At 39.9% G+C, this 19,289-nt stretch overlaps 1 protein-coding gene and 1 long non-coding RNA gene across 2 annotated transcripts; both read right to left on the reverse strand.

Moving 5' to 3' along the window:
* Nucleotides 1–1,438: 1,438 nt before the first annotated feature.
* LOC311051633 (uncharacterized protein) lies at nt 1,439–6,273 on the reverse strand (the record flags this gene model as incomplete). Its single annotated transcript, XM_084066213.1, has 5 exons — nt 1,439–3,311; nt 3,529–3,676; nt 4,859–4,898; nt 5,881–5,918; nt 6,144–6,273. 5 exons carry the CDS (start codon nt 6,271–6,273, stop codon nt 3,188–3,190), a joined length of 480 nt encoding a protein of 159 aa, XP_083922339.1. The 3' UTR covers nt 1,439–3,187.
* A 6-nt stretch (nt 6,274–6,279) lies between these two features.
* Nucleotides 6,280–16,780, reverse strand: LOC311052560. The gene is made up of 3 exons (XR_014601520.1): nt 16,673–16,780; nt 7,276–7,371; nt 6,280–6,497 (listed from the first exon to the last, which is right to left on the reverse strand). It is a non-coding gene; the product is annotated as an uncharacterized lncRNA (long non-coding RNA).
* Nucleotides 16,781–19,289: the final 2,509 nt, after the last annotated feature.

The following is a 19,289-nucleotide window of genomic DNA, read 5'->3' on the forward strand; positions in this document are numbered from 1 at the left end:
CACGAATGAATTCAAGACTCCATGGGGTGAATAATCGATAGAAAAAAAGTCCTTTTGGGGGTGAACTATCACTTTAACACTTATAAGCAGCCATATTGGAAAGACATTGGGCCTCTTCCTTACTTCCTTCACAGCTCTGTTCCATTTAGAGTAGCACAGTGGTTCTCACACGTTTTAATTTCAAGGACCCCCATAACTCTGAGTGTACAAATGGAACCAAATGGACCCCTGCGGATCCATTTGGTTCCATTTGTACACTCTCAGAGTTACAGACCCTTAAGGGACCATTTGGAACCCCCTCAAGGAACCATAAGAGTACCTGGACGGTTGGACCACACTTTGAGACCCACTGATGTAGCAGAGGGTTCCCACTTAGCTGGAACAGAGCCTCATTAGTATATCATTCGTAACACCTGAGAAGGAAGTAAGGAAGAGGCCCAATTAATTTACGTTCTATATACATCCAAATCAGGTGGTGATGACACACTATAGATCCCAGTTTGACTGTGAAACATTTGGGAAGCTTGCAAAGGAATGCGACTTTGAACATATGTCATTGTCTAGTCAAGACTGTGAAAACAGTAAAAAAAAAAAATGCTGGAGATGTGTTCTCACTACAGACCTGCAGTTTAGGTTTAAAAGAAAATTTAGCACTGAATTATCTATTCATGCCTTAAAGGATAGTTGCCAAATACAGAAACCAGCATTCTACTGTATTTGTATGCTTAATTGCGGCTTCTAGAGCATTTGATAGAGTTAATTATGCTAAGTTATTAATGAAATTGATTGATAGAGGTGTTCCAAAATACTTAGTAAGAATACTAGTCTTTTGGTATGCCTGTCAGACGTTTGAGTGGGTATCTAGAGTGATCCGTTTTTAAAATACATATTGCATTTATAGGCCTACTGCTGTCTTTTTTATTCTGTGCTGTTTTCCTTTATATTGACCCATGGGGTCTTAGATAAAGATATATAACAAGATTATAAACAGATGTTATATGATGTAGTGGTTTACAACATAGCGTAATAACGTAAAAAATATTGTTATGAACTACATTGAATTGTGTGTATATGTTTGTTGATATAGGGATCTTCACCTCTGAAAAAATCATTCCTCCACTGTCCCTGATAGCAAAGCCACCATCAGCCAACACCAAATCACCACCTAACAGTTTGTTATGACACATACACTCAAAGGACCACAATGGAAATACTATCCAGCTTTATTGTGTTTTCCATCAATTAAAAAGTCATAATGCCACTGACATGATGCCATATGAAATGAATGATATTAGGGGAGCATAACAAATATTTTTGGGAATAACTGTGGGCCATAGCGACAAAACAAAACAAAAACAAACAAAAAGGAAGCAAGCAAACGAATAAATATACAAATCTTAAATAGTCAAGGAAAGACAAGTTCATTTGTATAGCATATTTGAACAAGACAATTCAATGTGCTTTACACATCAAATTAAGTGCATTAAGACAAAGTGCATATAAGACAGTTTATTTCTTGCTTTCCTTTCTTTCTCGATAGCTTACACACATAACAGGTCACCAATTTCCTTTCCAGAACAAGTAATAAAACAATCCCACTGTCTTCAACTCTTCATCTGAAATGCAGTGTCTCAACCCAACAGTAAAGGATATTTCCTGAGGGGTGTATTACTTTTTTTTCTCTGTACTGACCCAGCAGTGTGCTACTCCGAGTGACCACATGGGGGAGCAGTGGGAGGTTCAGTGTGTTGCATAGGGGCGACCTTCTGCTCTACCTCTGGAGTCACTGTCGCCCTACAGTACATGATTTCTACAGTACAGTATGTCTAAAGTTCCCTTTTCTCCAGGACACTAATATTAAAGCCTAATTAAATGTTAGCCAACTAATCGATTTAAAATAAAAATCTATGAAATATGACTTTTCAGTTGTCTCTAAAATGGATCTAAAATACTTAGTTGACCGTTTAATCCCTTAAACCCTCTATACTTAGTAAACTGGACTTAACTAGAGTTTTTGATCAGCTCTTTTTTTCCATTCTACACTAGATTTCTTAGCCGAAAATAACTGATCTTCAAGCTCACAATGTGTCATAACGCACACGTTGTGAGCTTGTATAGATTGGCTATTTTCGGTGAATGTTCCACCAAGAATAGGAATGCTTGGCTTCAAGTGGTTAACGTCATCTAACTTACAACCGATGCCCACAAACATAATGCAAAGTCGTCTTAAAAAATGCTATATCAATTTGGACAAATAAATAAAAACAGGTTCAGTACAGTGTGGGGAATGTGTCATGTTTTACTTTTGGTACTTTATCAGGTGAGCCCTCATCTAATGAAGGCCATAATGCTTGGCCGAAATGTTGTACAAACACTGTCTATGTGTTAAGTAGAACACTTTTCGGAGCAATGCTGTTGTGCGGATTACAAGACACAGACATAAGGCTATACATGAATTAAATGCTATTTAGACTGGTTTGTGTATTGTATCTGTAAAAGAGGAAATTACCTACCTAGGTTCCATTTTAGAGTCAAATCTTTCCAGTGATAAAATGGCAACAAGAGTAATAAGTCAACCACAGAACACGTTTTTTTGTATAGGATCTCCTCTCTGGTCAGTAACAATACTTTGAGGACTCTAACCGGAGCCCTCATCCAAGGTTACTTCGACTATGCATGCACCTCACGGTACCACAACACCACAAAGGCCTTAAAAACAAGGCTCCAGACATCCCAAAAGAAACTGGTAAGGCTACTTCTTGGCCTTACACCTGCTCACTTTGCTAGGGTCAGATGGCTTAGGGTTGAGGTCTGAGTACAGCAACGTGCAATGGGCGTGGTCTACAAGATACACCACAACGTTAAGATACCCATGCACCTGTCAAGGTACTTCAAACATGTCAATGAAGTCCACAATCACAACACCAGAGGTAGCTCCACTGATTTGGCACAAACAAGGGATTGAATTCGTTCCTCTGCTTCTCTCCTTCAAAACCGCTTTAAAAGAGTACCTACAGGTGGCTGCAATTCGAAAATGGCCCCTGTAAAAGCCAAAGCCTAGATCTGTCACGACCGTGTAACTATACTACAACAGATTTACGGCCACAGAAGAACTGATACGGAGCAGTCTTCTGATAGCATTGGAGCAGATTGAGACAGAGAAAGGAAGTGCAGCTGGAAGGTGAGACTACACTATAGACGCCACTATGTGTGGAGTAGATGGAGAAGATGTTTCACCAACAGACTTCAGAAGTTTGTCCTCAGAGCCTCCATTCTTAGGACTGGATCCTCCATTCGTAAGATTAGGGAATCTATGCATAGACCAGGACAAAAGGTAAACAGACGGGGGCGGGGGGGATAGAGGCAGACAGACAGAGAACAAGAAAAGGAACAGAGAGAGATTATATTGAACTGTAGCAGAATACAATCCTTTTAATATATAATGTGCTGATTGATTGAGTGATTGATTGATTGATGTGGGAAAAAAAAAGAAGTGGATAAGTTGAAATGAACTCAAACATTCTGTACCTGACATTATCAGATGTTTGTTGGCGGAAACTGTTAACAAACTCCCGAAGGCTTTGTCTCTTTTTATAAACGAGACCACTGATGATGATGATGAAGGTGATGATGATAACATAACCCCACCAGGGAAACTGTCCAGATGTAAAAAGCTCTAGAGATAGAATGAAAGATGAAGAGGAGGGAAGAGAGAAGTGAAAGATGAAGAACAGAGATTCCTCCTACATGATCTATACAACTCAATAATAGTTGTCAATAATCTATAAAATAGCTTTTATAGATCAGTGATTTTTACCAGTCAATGATATGATACACAAGTACACACAGTTACAATCACACACACGCACACGTTTTTAAGTTTAGTGTTGACCATTGGTGGACAAAGTAACCCCAGTACTTGAGTCAAAGTATACTAGATACTCAAATTTGAACTTGAGTTTAAGTACTGGAGTAGGCTTTTAAAAAATACTTAAAAGTATTCAAAAGTACATGCTTTAAAAATATTATTATTTACATCTTCCAAAAACAAAGACAAGGACTTTCCAGAAATGTTAAAAACAAATATCAATAATAGTGAAAATAGACAATCTACTAGCTCACAGTGAGCTTGTAGATTGTCTATTATCACTGTATTTGATTAAGCTAGAAATGTATTGGATTAAAATGTTTGTTTTTTTTGTCTTTGAAATTCAGTGGAGTATAGTGGAAGTATAAAAAAAATACTAATATTCAATACTCAAGTAAATACTAATATTCAATACTCAAGTAAAGTACAGATACTCAAAAAATGTACTTAAGTATACAGTACTTAAGTACTTGTAAATGTACTTTGTTACTGTCCACCACTGGTGTTGACTATAGCTAAGCACCACAGTACAAAGAAGTGATAAGTGGAAGCACTCATGCTCCTATGCAGATCAGGAAGAAACGACTGGCAAAGACGAGAGAAACATTACAGATTGATCTCTTACTTTAATTCCTCCATTTTTTGGCAGCAAAGGAGGGAAAGATCAGAGGGCAACGAAGCAGCAAATATTCACACGCACACGCACACGCACACACACACACACACACACACACACACACACACACACACACACACACACACACACACACACACTAAATGTTAGTACAGTTTTGTAGAAGTGGTAATAATAATACAGTAGTAATAGCGTAAGCAGTAGTGAGAGTATTATTAGTATTATTGGTGGTAGTAGCAGTAGTAGCAGTAGTCAAATTAGTAACACTTGTGCATGTTCCCATATACAGTAAGTTACTACCGGTACAAGCTAATAGAATGAAGACATTGTACAATCTTTTTAATCTATGCACTCACTTGTGTCTTCAAGATGTTTGTCTTGCCTGTCATCGGGTGCCTGTGTAATTTCAATCAGGAGAGACAAACATTTCAGGAGAGACAAACATTTCAGGAGAGAGACAAACATTTCAGGAGAGACAAACATTTCGGTAGAGAGACAAACATTTCAGGAGAGACAAACATTTCAGTAGAGAGACAAACATTTCAGGAGAGAGACAAACAGACGGCATAAAAATGTAAGACCATCAACTAGCTGCCCTAATGCTCTTGTGGCTGAATGCCACAGCAAAGTTCGAACTAGTGAAAAGACCTCAAATAATAGTGAAGGATGTTATAGAAGCAAAGGGATGACCAATTCCATATCAATGCCTGTGATAACTTCCATTTAACCACAAGGCCACTGAAGTCAGACTGGTGTTGGGGATTAGGCCGCGCTCACATTTGGTGTTCCAATTCATTCCAAGGTTCCTGGCAGGGGATAAACCTGGGCCAGTTGGCTACCAAAGAGGATCTCTGATCTCCTTATTCATGGTCTAGCTACTGTACCGCCAGAATCAGAATCAACTTTATTGTTACATCACAGGTTTACAGGTGTAAAGAAGAGGGTGAAATTCATTTTTGTGCAAGCTCACATGCCACAATATGTTTTGGAACTAATACAGAATACTGCCTCTATATAACACCTGTGATGAGGGTGAGTTTTCACTGCTATCACAGGAGTGAGGAAACGACATTATTTCAACTTCCAGTTTAATGTCACATCACAGAAAGTTTACACCAGGGCTAAACAAGGGGGAGAAAATATTTTGTGCAAGCTTCCACAGGACATCACAAAGAAATGTGTTGTGTCCTATTAATCCATATAGCCATATCATAATTAACATAAACAGACCTGCTATACAGCGAGCATCGTAACATGTATACGACTGTACATTAGTAATAATATTAATGTATCATATTTCCACAACTCCCATTGTCCATCAATAGAGAGCAGCCTAAACACTACTAAACAGACACTAATAAACGGGAACTTAACGCACCTTAGTAGTTGATTCATGTCCTCTTCCCATGTCATTTTCTGTGGGAAGAGGCAAAAATAGAAGCGCATAAGCTTGTGTACCATGCTACTGTAACCATGCACGTGGAATGGTGATCACATACCTGCAGCTATTTTCTATTTTGAATTTCTTTAACGTCTCTTTAACCATGCACATGATACTGTTATTGTATATACCTAATTTTATATGCTGGATATGTTTTGCACCTGCACAAGCATTTCCTCTTGACAAAAGTTTTGCCTTACCACTACCAACAATGAGTTGAACAGTGAATGTCTTCTCGATTTCAGGAAGATAGCATGTGTAGTTTCCTTCATCAGATGACTCCACTCTAGAGAGTTTGAGGGACACGTTGCCTTTCTTCACTTCATCCATGGAGAGGGACGTTCTTCCCTTGTAGGAAGAAATCTGAAACTTCTCAACTACTCTGCCATCCTTCCGGAGATGCACAAATTGATCTGATAGATCTGGTAGATCTTGTCTGGTCCAGAGTACAGACAGGTCAGTAGGGTCAATGGTGGGATCACGGGATGTGAGATCAATCTCACATGGTAGTACAGCATTCTCTCCAACAGATGTATCCACTAGCAGACAATCCCCTGATAAGATAAGACAAGATAAGACTTTTTTAATCACAAATCAAAATAATTTACTGACTGTTTAGCTGTGTGTGTGTGTGTGTGTGTGTGTGTGTGTGTGTGTGTGTGTGTGTGTGTGTGTGTGTGTGTGTGTGTGTGTGTGTGTGTGTGTGTGTGTGTGTGTGTGTGTGTGTGTAGGTGTCTGTAAAAGCTATAGATGTAACAGTTGACTGGATGACCTGCCTGAATTCTCAAAAAGAAAAAAGAAGAGAAAAAAAGGAAATTGGTCAACAACAATTATTCATGTTTCATAATTTCCACCAATGTCTATTGTCTAATGAAGTCCATTGTGGGAGACTAGATGTTACATCGTTTGAACAGAACACACAGGGGCACTATTAGACAAATATATGCAATGTTACCCACATGTGGGAGAGTAGCAGATTTTGTCAAAGGCTTTGCCCACTTACAAGTAGGTGCAGGTGTTGGTGCCATTCTAGTTATGAATAAAGGAAGTACCAATGCGCTTCAAACAGTTACAGCAGCTTATTCTGCATCACAGAAGCGGGACACATAAGCAGACAATAATGAAACACTGGAGCATCTTGGAAGAGGCATTTCATTGTAAAATATGCTCCAGTGTTTCATTCCTCTTGTCTGCAATTCTAGTTATATATGAATGTCTTTCTGTGTCCCTTTTATCCATCATGTCATCAATTTAACCACACCTTGTCCACTTTTAAAACGTATACACCAGTTTTCAATATCATAAACATAGGTTAATTGCAGTGTAATGTACCTCCAGTGTAGTAGAGCTGATACAGAACTGAAACCAGAAGAAGTCTTAAGAAATGTCTCAGATCATAGATCACACGTGGGTACGCCACCTTCATATCTGAAAACAATAAGAAAGAAAGAAAGAAAGAAAGAAACATGTAATGGAGTAAAAAAAAAGTACAATTTTGCCTCTGAGATGTAGTGGGGTATGGAAAGTATGGAACAATGGAAATAAAAAAGTACCTCATTAAGTACAGTACTTGGATAAAAGTACTTACCTTCCCACCACTGTGTAATTTATAATCTTATTCGTAATTCACATTTTTATTTGGGGATTGGCATTACGTCATTACAGAACAAAACATACATTTTAGTGCTTTTCATTCAGTCCACATTTCTCTCATCACAATTCAAGTCCCTGTGTGGAAGTCCTTATTGTTACACTTGGTCCATAATTTGTCTTGCACATACATTAAAATTTCCCTTAATGTTTCCGTGTACAAAACAACATGTACACCAATTATAATGCAATCTCAATGTAAACAAAAACAGAAAAAAAAGAAAACAAAAAACGATTGACAGACCTTCCTTGCTTGTTCAGAGGGAGAGAGATGTCCCACTTCAGACTAACGATTCATAACGTGGCTCAGTTGACCTGGCAATAAATCTAAATAGGCTACTTACAGGTTTTACTGTAAGTGGTGGCTGCTGTCCGTGCGTCTATGGTTGGGACACTGGGACAGCTTTGGGAAAGTTGATTAAGCATTTGTGGAGATTTTTTACAGTCTCCTCGGCTCATAGAGCTTTTCAATTTAAGTGGTAATGTTTAACGTACAGGTGTCCTGTCCATCTTTATGATTAAAATCGTGTTTTACCTGCATGCAACATGACGTCGCAGTTGCAGTGTGGATAGTAGTCCCTTTCGGAACCAAGTGTAGCCTACAGTATATAGTACACCCCTCGCCCCCTCTGTCCGCCACCACTTAAGACCTATATATTTGTTTGTATGACAAATGACAATAGTAGTGACTTGTAACACCTTCACATGCTCTGACATAGCCCCATTAAGAACCTCTCACTCCGCAATACAGCTCCGAGATGAGGTCCTATGCCGAGGTCTCCCAAAATTGGTTGAACGGCCACAAAGGGTCCGCTGTTTACCCTTTTCGCCACATCGTATCCAAAAACTAATGGTAGATTCCAAAGCATACAGGTGTTTAAGGTTTGGTAGGGGCCAAAGTATTTTAGGTCGGGGACGACACTACCCGTTTAAATCGCTTATTTAGTCAGCCTGTGGTCATGTTTGCCATTGTAGCCGAACCGGGAGCAGTACTGGCACCGGATGTAGGGGGGTTTTCGGGGTTGAAAACGGTTGGAGGGTGCATCTTTCACCCCCTTTCCCAAGATGAAATCTGCACGCACTTAAACTGCATGGCTGTGTTATTGAACACATACACAGCTTAACGTGGGGAAAGTTACACGACTCACCCGCCGAGGTGATGGCAATTCAATTCAATCTTTATTTCAGACCCAGGAGGATCCATATCACAAGAAAACAACACCACACAGTAAAAACAGAAAATAAAATAAAATAAATAAAAATAATGCAAATAGCTCACATTGTTCAGTTTCTGACATACAGACATGTGCGCCAATGGTTCCACAATCTAGAAGTGAACCTGACAGAGCTTCGTGCGGGGTCTGTTATGACAGCGATTATGTCATTTACTGACTCCGATGCTCTACACATAAACCTATACATAAGGTTGCGTAGCACAGCAGCACAGGTGGGTACCCCAACACTTACAAACATCTGGCTTGCACTGGAGCTTCTTGGAGCTCTCAGCAGCAGCCTCATGCAGTCATTATAGGCCACTGTAAGGCGCCTGAAGCTGCCTTGCCTGAAGCGACTCCAAAGGTGGGCAGTATACAGTGGTGTACAGAAGGATCTAAACAGTGAGATCTTCACAGGTACTGAGCACATGCTAAATTTGCGGCACAGCATGTTTGCTTGGGCATACAGCTTACGCCGCTGCCTATAGATGTCTTTGTCATCTGTTAGGTCATTGGAGATAATATGTCCCAAATAAGTAATCTCACTGCACACACTAAGGGCAGTGCCAGCCAGGTAGAAGTCAGGAAAGGTAGATAATCTGTCTTCCCTACTTCGGACAATCATGACCTTACTCTTTTTAGCGTTGTATTTTATATTAAAATCAAAGCCATACTGTGAGCATATCCTCAGTAGCTGTTGTAGCCCAGCACTATATGGACTAAAGATGACCAAATCATCTGCATACATCAGGTGATTAATTAACGAGTCACCAACTCTACACCCTGTCCCACATGCATTTAACATCAATGATAAATCATTCATATAAACATTAAAAAGGAATGGAGAAATTATTCCTCCTTGACGGACACCATTGGTCACATGAAAAGGAGCAGATATTGACTTCCCCCATTTTACCCTCATTGTCTGGTGAGCATACCAGAACACCAAGATTCTGACTAGGAAACTAGGGACCCCTCTCTGTGTCAGTTTTAAGAATAACTTTTCATGATTAATGCGGTCGAAGGCCCTAGAGGCATCAATAAAAGAAACAAACATAGTAGAATTCTGCCTACTATATTTATCTAAAAGCTCTTTGAGTGCAAAAATACACAAATCAGTGCCGTGTTTTCGTTTGAATCCAAATTGGTTATCCGCTGACAGGATCAACCTCTCAAGTCTACTCAGTAGAATTGTCTCTAGCACTTTGGATAAAACGCTGGCCAATGCTATTGGCCTATAGTTATCAGAGCTGTTTAGTTTACCCACTTTGTCTTTAATGACCGGCACTAATACGACAGAGAGCATGGAAACAGGTAAAAACCCATGAACAAAAAAACCTGTAAAACACATAGCAACCAAAGGGCACAGTTTCTTACTGGCTAGTTTTAGATGTTCAGCTGTTATCTCATCCAGACCACAGGCCTTATTATCTCCTAGCTTCAAAACTGCTTCATGAATTTCGGCAGGAGTAACAATCACCTCATCATTAAAATCTACATTTTCCACTACAACAAGATTACTTTTTACACAGTTAAACAGCTCAGAATATTGTTTCTGCCATAGCTGTGAAATTTCATCAGAACCACTCACTCCATCTATATTTGATGGAAGAGATGTTTTACAATTATTTATCATTTTAATTTCCTTCCAGAAATCATTCACATTATGCTTTTGTAGCTTCTTTGCCAGTGAATCTGACCTCATTATGTTCTCATTTCTTTTAATAAACCTAAGGGCATATTTAAAATTAGCATTAGTGTCTTTTATAATATAATACTAATCACCGTAATCGTAACAAAAGGTGCAAATCATATAAAACAAACAAATGTAATGATCGCAGTGATCTGACGCTGATGTGTTAAGGCCGATTGTTACTTTGGCATGGTTTATCCTGAATCACTATAAAAAAAACTGAATCTTTCCAGCTAAATAATTAGCATAACGTGCTGGAATGGAAATGGGAAGGGCCCTCTTTGGCAGCAAAAGTTCTGGTATTGCCTGATAAGCGACCATTTTCATTAGGTTATTTTCTAAGCATGCGAGATTGTAACAATCCATTGAAAGAACAAATGATAAGTGAGTGTTTGTTTTTCTCATTATTTTTTCTCTCTCTCCATCAGTTTTCAGATCTGTTTCTAGCATAAAATCTCAAGATATATCTTGAATTAAGGTTGTGCGATATATCAAAAATATTCCTATCGACCATCGGCAGCAAAAGAAATCGCAGATTGCCAAAATATTAACGCTAGAAAAGCAATTAATGTGAGCTTGGGTAATAATTCGCCGTACAGCTGGTCGCGGGTTAAAATGGCAGATCTACAAGCTCACAATGCGTCGCGTAGGCGATGCGCTGTGAGCTTGTAGATCTGCTATTTACGGTGCACAACCCTGTTGTACAACAAAGTATACATTTGGCTGTAAAACGTGCACTGTCGGGTTACTACTATAGTAACCCTAACGTGACTGCGCCCTGTCAGTGAACAGAAATGAGATGACATGCACCTCTCTCACTGACCAAAACTTGTTCAGACAACAAAGAATTATAACACATATCTTCTTCCATAGGAAATTATTTTCAGGACTAAGCTAAGATTACAGGAGATGAAGTTAAGTCTTTTTAATATTCGGACAAAATAATAAATCGTGCCGCTGTGGGATAAACCCGCCCGGGCCACCATCCCATGTAAGTGGGATGGATCATTTCAAATTGCATTGATTGATTGCATTGACTGACAGTTTTAATATCCAGACTTGACAGCAGAAGTTAAGAATCAAGTGGTGGATCTTGTGAGACCGGGGGGACATGCGTTCCTGCGTCATCAATTTGTAAATGTACAGCGAGGATTTGCTATTCCAGACAGACTTCCAGTACTTTGATTTCTAGTGTTTTCACTACAGGGAAAATGTTATTCTCCTAGTACTTTTTGGGAAAATGACTAGGTACCTTGCCGTAAAAACTTCCACAACGTAAAATCAGTGGCCGTTTTCACATGAGTGAAATTTCCACTATACTTCCTGCACTTTGGCTCTGTGAAAACGGGGCTTTAGATTTATAAGCATGTTTAGGAACACATGTAGTATAGGCTGTTAACATTTTAGATTTGTTATGGAGACGAGACAGTCAGTAACTTCTAAAGGCGAAGTTCCGAGTTCAACATACCAGAAAGAAGTAGGATAGCTGAGTTGGATACTGTTTTTCCCTCTAACATTTTCCCGTATTTTTAGTTTATTGAAATAATGTCATGCACCTGCAGGCGTTGTTGACTAGATTTAGAAGAGATTTTGAAGCATGGGGAAATCCGTCATATAACATGCAAGTCAATGGGTGAGAAGCACAGCTTGCCCGACTTTGGTCTGGTAGAGTGGAGTGGGTGGGGCTTAGCGAACAGTCCATTATATTGCTTCTCACACTCACTGCTCCTTAAAGGGGTAGTTGACCCAAGAAATTACTTTATTTCTGGATTAACCGTTAAGGTTTTACAAACTAAAATTATCCATGGGTCAAAGACATCAAAGGGTAGGTAAATGATAGAAACAAAGTTATTTCTTAGGTGAACTACCCCTTTAACCTCACTGACATCACCAGGCTTCTCCACACGTACGGCCGCAGTCTGCTCCTACAGGTAGCTTGACATTTTCTGTACATTAGTAATAATATAGTTGTATATGATCATATTTCCATAACTCTCATGATGAGGTGCCATAACAAAAATATGTACATGCAGCACAACTAGTATAGCAACAGTATAATACAAATGATCAGGGCAAAATGTTGTACAATGAATATATTATTCCACATATCTGTAGCTTCATAAACCTGTCTGCTATAATCTGTCAGGTTTATGAAGGAGGGTGTCCCCTAGCAGCGTGAGCAAGTTTCATTGAAATGAACAGCGTCCATGTTTAGGTGTCATCTCCAGTTCTTATTATACCTCCATTGTCAGTACAGAACATGATATACCGAGTGAAAGTGTGACAGTCATATAAAAAAGTATACATACTATAGGTCTTAAGTGGTTATGATGCGTTCACTTTCATTAGAGTGCGTGTTATTCTTGCTCCATTAATGGACAGTGAGAGTTGTGGAAATAGGGTCAAATACAGCAAGATTATTACTAATGTACATACAGACCAGACATGTTGTAATGCTCCGAATGGTGAATGGCCGAGAAGGGCGGGCTAAGCAACAGAATCCTGACAGAGAGAGAGAGAGAGAGAGAGAGAGAGAGAGAGGCAGGCTAAACTATAGAACCACGCCCCTCTGACAAAAAGGTTGAACTTGTTCTCTGCGTGTTCAGTTCGACAGGACAGATTTTGGAGCAAGTCAACTAAGCAAGCAGAGCTATAGCTAGTTTACTTTCATTAGTGTGTGTGTATTGTGTTTATTCAGCTCTGTTAACAGACAGTGAGAGTTGTGGAAATATGATCATATACAACAAGATTATTACAACAGGCCTAGTCTGATTTCTAATAATAATAAATTATTGGTATTATCACACACTGTCTCTCACAGAGAAATAGGGCTGTTATTCAATGGTTTATTCTCTCTCTCTCTCTCTCTCTCTCTGAGAGTGAGGCGGGTTAAACCATAGAAGCCCGCCCCTCTAACAAAAAGGTTGAACTTGTTTCGCTGTGTCCTCAGTCGCACTGGACTCACTGACAGTCGCACAGGACTGACGAAGAAGCAAGTCAACTACTAAGGTACGTATTAGTTAATTTCATTAGTGTGTGCTGTATGATTATGCTGCTCCATTACTGGACTTGATTGGATTACTCATTGATTAATTGATGGTTTTATTGGAAAAAAAGGGCAGAGACTAAACATTTTAAATAATAAATATATCCATGATATCCTACACAAAATGTGCGGGCTAAGCAATATAAATCCCGCCCGAGGGGGAGGGAGAGAGGCGGAATGAATCCGCCCCTCCAACAAAAAGGTCACCCCCCCAGGCAGACAGGCAGGCAGGCAGACAGGCAAGCAGACAGGCAGGCAAGCAGACAGGCAGGCAAGCAGGCAGGCAAGCAGACAGACAGGCATTTGCCGATGCACTGACGTCTCTTCAGTAACACTACATGCTTGTAATTTTTTTTTTTTAATTATTCTAATAATTAAAGCTAATTAAAGCTCCTGGTTTTAATATGTTTTCTATTAATCCGCTTACAATTCAGGCATCCGCGGACTATTCTATTTAAAATCACTGACTTTAAAGAACACTCTGACCGAACTACTTTAGCTGCTAATGTCTTTCTCCATAAATATCTGAATAAAAAAGAAAAAGGACAAAAAATGTACTGAATTATTAATATGTTGAATGTGTGTAGCGAATCAACCAACCAACCACGTTGGTTTCCATTTGGAAGTAGCTGTAGTTTACAACCCTCGTAGACGTATTTACGATTCTGACGTCTTCAATCTACGAGAGTTGTAGGGTTCACCCATAGAGGTATAATATAACTAGAGGGCGGATTGCCCCGCCCCCAGCTATCATTTCAATGAATGTGCTCAGTGGCGTTTTGAAGCACCCGGAAGCCTGCCGGAAGTAGAATTATTGAGTCGTTTTTGGACACACCATAGAGTTATGAGAATGCGCACTAGTGTCCTTTTTGCGTTCTACGGCAGCCCGTGTGTCAAGGATTGAACGCGAGATATTTATTAAATACACTCGAGATGCCTATTTATATGTAAATGCATATGTATTTATATATAATATGTTTACATATTTATATGTATATATATAAATATATCTCGGTATGTTTTGCTCGTGCATGTATTTCTCCCCGCCTGCCGTTCCAGCATTGACCACTGGGGTGGCAGCTTCAATGTTTCTCAGCAACTCTGGGGGCTTGGGTTCACCCAAGCCCCCAGAACCCAGTGCTTGCATTGAAGCGAAATGGACATGCTGGCCATTCGTAGGTACTGCAGCTTAAAACGGATGGGGCCACTGCAAATGTACGAGCAAAAACGGTTTCGACCAATGGGCTTGACTCACGAGCTTGCGCACAAGCTTGCGCACAGGGACGCGCACCTCTGTGACGTAAAACGCGTCACTTCTGTGACGCAGAACGGATCACAGTGGCCCCAAATAGGCTACGCCCATCACACTTTACAACCCGGAAGAAGGGGTGAATTCGCTTCATGCGCTGTGTGAGCAACTCAATGCAAGTGGACGGGAGGCGATATCCGGTGCCCTCTCTATTATTTTTAACTCTATGGGTTCACCCCCCAATGGCCAGCTGGACTTTCTGCACTATAGCGATTTGGCGGTCGGGAGGTGTATTGCGCACTGCTTCTTCTTTTGTTTAAAATGAGTTTGAACTGCGCAACAGCGATTTGGCGGTCGGGAGGTGTATTGATACATTGTGTGTTCAATGCGCAATACACCTCCCGACCGCCAAATCGCTGTTGCGCAGTTCAAACTCATTTAAAACAAAAGAAGAACAGTGAAGATTCCGACACAAGCTGGATTAAAAGACTTCTTTATTGAAAGATATACCTCTACGGGGATCACTACTATGCCGTACGAGTCGTTAACATTTGGGGCTTTGCGGTAAGCACCTTTATTTTCAATTTGTACACGTTTTAAGTACTTTGCAGGGCATAGTGCAGAAAGTCCAGCTGGCCATTGGGGGGTGAACCCTACAACTCTCGTAGATTGAAGACGTCAGAATCGTAAATACGTCTACGAGGGTTGTAAACTACAGCTAATTTGGAAGTATCCCGTTAGCTACAGACTAACACTGACTGCAGTAAAATGTTGTGATACAACTTCCTCGAACTCGAAGCCAAGGGACCTAAAGGGAGAGAGTTCAGGTTTGGACCCACCCGAGAGCCACCCTGAGGAGCAAAGGACGATCGCCGAGAAAACCACCGATCTCAGTCCAGATCCTCGGCGAGGTGTTGATCGCGCAGTGTGTAAGGTAGGCTACTCCGAGAAGAAACACCCCGATAAATTGCGCTCGGCGAGCGGTTCCCGATCATTTTTACTTTACTAGCATGTTGGATATTTGGGCTTCTCGGATACGATGAGAGCCGTGCTACAGCCAATCAAATCACAGTACCAGCCAGCGAGGTAGCTGGTGGGAAAACTATTTTATTATCAGCATGATTCACTGTTGAGTCTAATACAACAGAGACGCACCGTGGCTAGTCCTCCCGCATATAGAACCGCAATATTACCGTACAGACAGTCCAGTCCTGCTGTAGTTTAAACATGATAAACAGATTGATAGAGTGAGCGAGCCTGCACGACGGGGATGGGGCTGTTTGAGGAATAGGGCTTGCCGACAGAGAGAGAGGGAGAGAGCTGTGTGTGTGTGTGTGTGAGTGAGTGAGTGAGTGACGCACGTATCTCTGAACAGTATTGCCAGGTTTTGCGCGAGAAATAAGCAACAAGGTCTATGAAAACAAGCCCAACAAAAGCGACTATAGGCTGCATGAGCACTACACCTATATACAAATAAAATAGCCGATCTACAAGCTCACAACGCGTCGCAACTATGTTCAAAGAAAAAAAGCAACATTAAGAAATAAAGCCAAATAAGCAACTATACTTTGGAAATAAGCTAAAAAGAAACGCAACCACCAATATTTTTACAAGAAACTCGCTTATAATAAGCGGACACGGCAACACTGCTTCTGATCTGACAGACAGACAGACAGGCATTTGCCGATGCACTGACGTCTCTTCAGTAACACTACATGCTTGTAAAAAAATGTTTTAATTTTTTTTCTATTAATCCGCTTACAATTCAGGCGTCCGTGGACTATTCTATTTAAAATCACTCTGACCAAACTGCTTTAGCTGCTAATGTCTTTCTCCATAAATATCTGAATCAAAAAGAAAAAGGACAAAAAACTTACTGAAGAAGATTAATATGTTGAATGTGTGTAGCTAATCAACCAACCACGCCGGTTCCATTGAAGTATCCCGTTGAGTTACAGACTCACTCACACTGCAGTAAAATGTTGTGATAGCCTAAAACTTCCTGAAGGGAGAAAGGTTCAGCCAAAGATGGTCTAGGCAAGGGACGTCACGGGACAACGGGCCAATCATAACGCAACGATTCCTTCGTTGCTATGACAGCACAGGGAACGAGTCTCCCCCCGCCCACACAAGGCTCTGGTTACACAGACAGTTATTCAGTCAGTCGCCTAACACGACTCTATTGGCAACATGCTGCCATTTCTATCTTGGTCAATTTTCAAGAGCAAATAATATCAACAACAATAATAATAATAATAATAATAATAATAATAATAATAATAATAATAATAATAATAATAATAATAATGATAATAATGATAATAATAATAATAATAATAATAATAATAATAATAATAACAATAATAATAATTCTTAGCTTTTTAGCTTGTAGATCTAATTATACATTGATAATATGACTTTTATTTATACAGGTAAAATCTCGTTGAGGTACAAGATCTCGACTCTTTTTCAGACAGACAGGCAGGCAAGCAGACAGACAGGCAGTTGCCGACGCACTGACGTCTCTTCACTACATGCTTAGAAAAAAACTGTTTAAATTATTCTAATAATTCAAGCTCCTGGCTTTAATGTTTTTTCTATTAATCCGCGGACTATTCTATTTAACACTCTGACCAAACTACTTCAGCTGGTAATGTCTTTCTCCATAAATATCTGAATCAAAAAGAAAAAGGACAAAAAATTAACTTACTGAAGAAGATTAATATGTTGAATCAATGTGTGTAGCTATTAGCTAATCAATCAACCACGCCGGTTTCCATTGAAGTATCCTGTTAGCTTACAGACTCACACTGCAGTAATGTTGTGATACAAACTGTAGCCTACTATTGGAGCACCACTTCCTCCAGGGGAGAGAGTTCAGGACGGTTTGGAGTGGACCCACCCTCAGATGGTCGAGGCAAGGGATGTCACGGGCCAAAAAAATACTATAGCCTAGTCTACAACAAAACGTGCACTGTAGCCTATACTTCATGATTTATGAGTGCTCTGGATGGTAACAGGAAAGGTGGGCACCAAAACATTCTGGGCACGAAACCCGGGCACCTAGGAAGAGTGGACACTAGGGCACCCAGAAGACCATAGTCGATGAATTAGCCTATAACAGTGTGGTGCTCAAATATTTCATGTTTGAAATTGATATGTATTTCTTTTTTCAAATTGATACGTATTTGGCCGTGGACCACCATATGAAAATATTCTCTGCAAGCAGGGACCCCCACACAAGAGAACATTTGTCAACATTTGTCAGCATTTTTTGAAAATAGCCGATCTACAAGTTCATCACTTGTTGCTTGGCAACATAGCACATATACTGTATGTTGTGAGCTTGTAGATCTGCAATTTTCGAATATATAGCCTACAGCCTAAAAATACCATAGGATAATGTTAGTGTTTAAACTGTTCCTCACTTAGCTGCTTGACACTGAGGGCCCCCAGACCCCACTTTGAGAATCAGTGGATTATAATAGTTCCTATACAAAAAGGAAAGACGCATTGAGCAACGCATTCTTGTGGGTTGCTGATTGGGCACTTGAGAAGAGAAGACTGGGCACTAAAAGGAAGTCGGCAGTGGGCACTGAGAAAGGGTCTCGTGCAAGTCTTGCACTATATGCTTGTTTTATTAAGCAAGCATCCTTAAGTATAATTGTCTGTAACTATAACTGTTTGTGTCATGAGAACATCACCACAGAAAACTAATATTTCAAGGAAATAAAGCAACATAATCTTTATTAATCAAGGTAAATTCTGAGACGTCAACTAAGCTATATGAATAGCCAGTTTACCAGAGATTTTTGCTTACAATAATAATAATTATTAGGGTATCCTTTGGGTGGGGGATATTAGGGACTCGCCCCTGAGTGTCGTTCAGAACAATGAGTCAGGACCACCTTGGTGTAGTTGAATAACTTTACTGACTTTTTGTGCAGAGATAGTATGGTCTGAAATGTAAACCAAACACAAAACCCACGTTCACAAATCGCAACACTGTACTAAAACGAAACGATAACAAATTAACACATAGTCCAAACAATAACACAATGAACTCAGAAGCATAAAACCCACAACATGATGATGAGACACGTATACATATCAGGAATCGCACACACTTCACAGAGGTAAGGGCAGGGCTGGAATTGTATCCTTTTATGGCCTTAGGTGTTCTTTGAGGGCACAAAGGCCAGATTGCCACGGCAGGAATGCCATCACACATAAAACAATGATTTCGAGTCCACGGAAATAATTTATTTATTTCATTTAAATTATAGATGTTGCAATACATAGCATAACTATCAATGAAATAAGTAAATAAATAAGCTGTTTATTTCATTAAATAATTCATTGGTATACCAATATCTGTAGAAACAACTGAGTTCAAAGTTCATTCACGCTCAGCCCTGGATTAATCAGAATCACTGGACTCATTTGAAGATTGGGATGTTGAGGGGAGAGTTGAGTAACACAAGACACTGGTGT

Source organism: Gymnoscopelus microlampas, assembly GCF_963454915.1.
Source record: "Gymnoscopelus microlampas genome assembly, chromosome: 9".
In the NCBI taxonomy this organism is placed as follows: domain Eukaryota; kingdom Metazoa; phylum Chordata; class Actinopteri; order Myctophiformes; family Myctophidae; genus Gymnoscopelus; species Gymnoscopelus microlampas.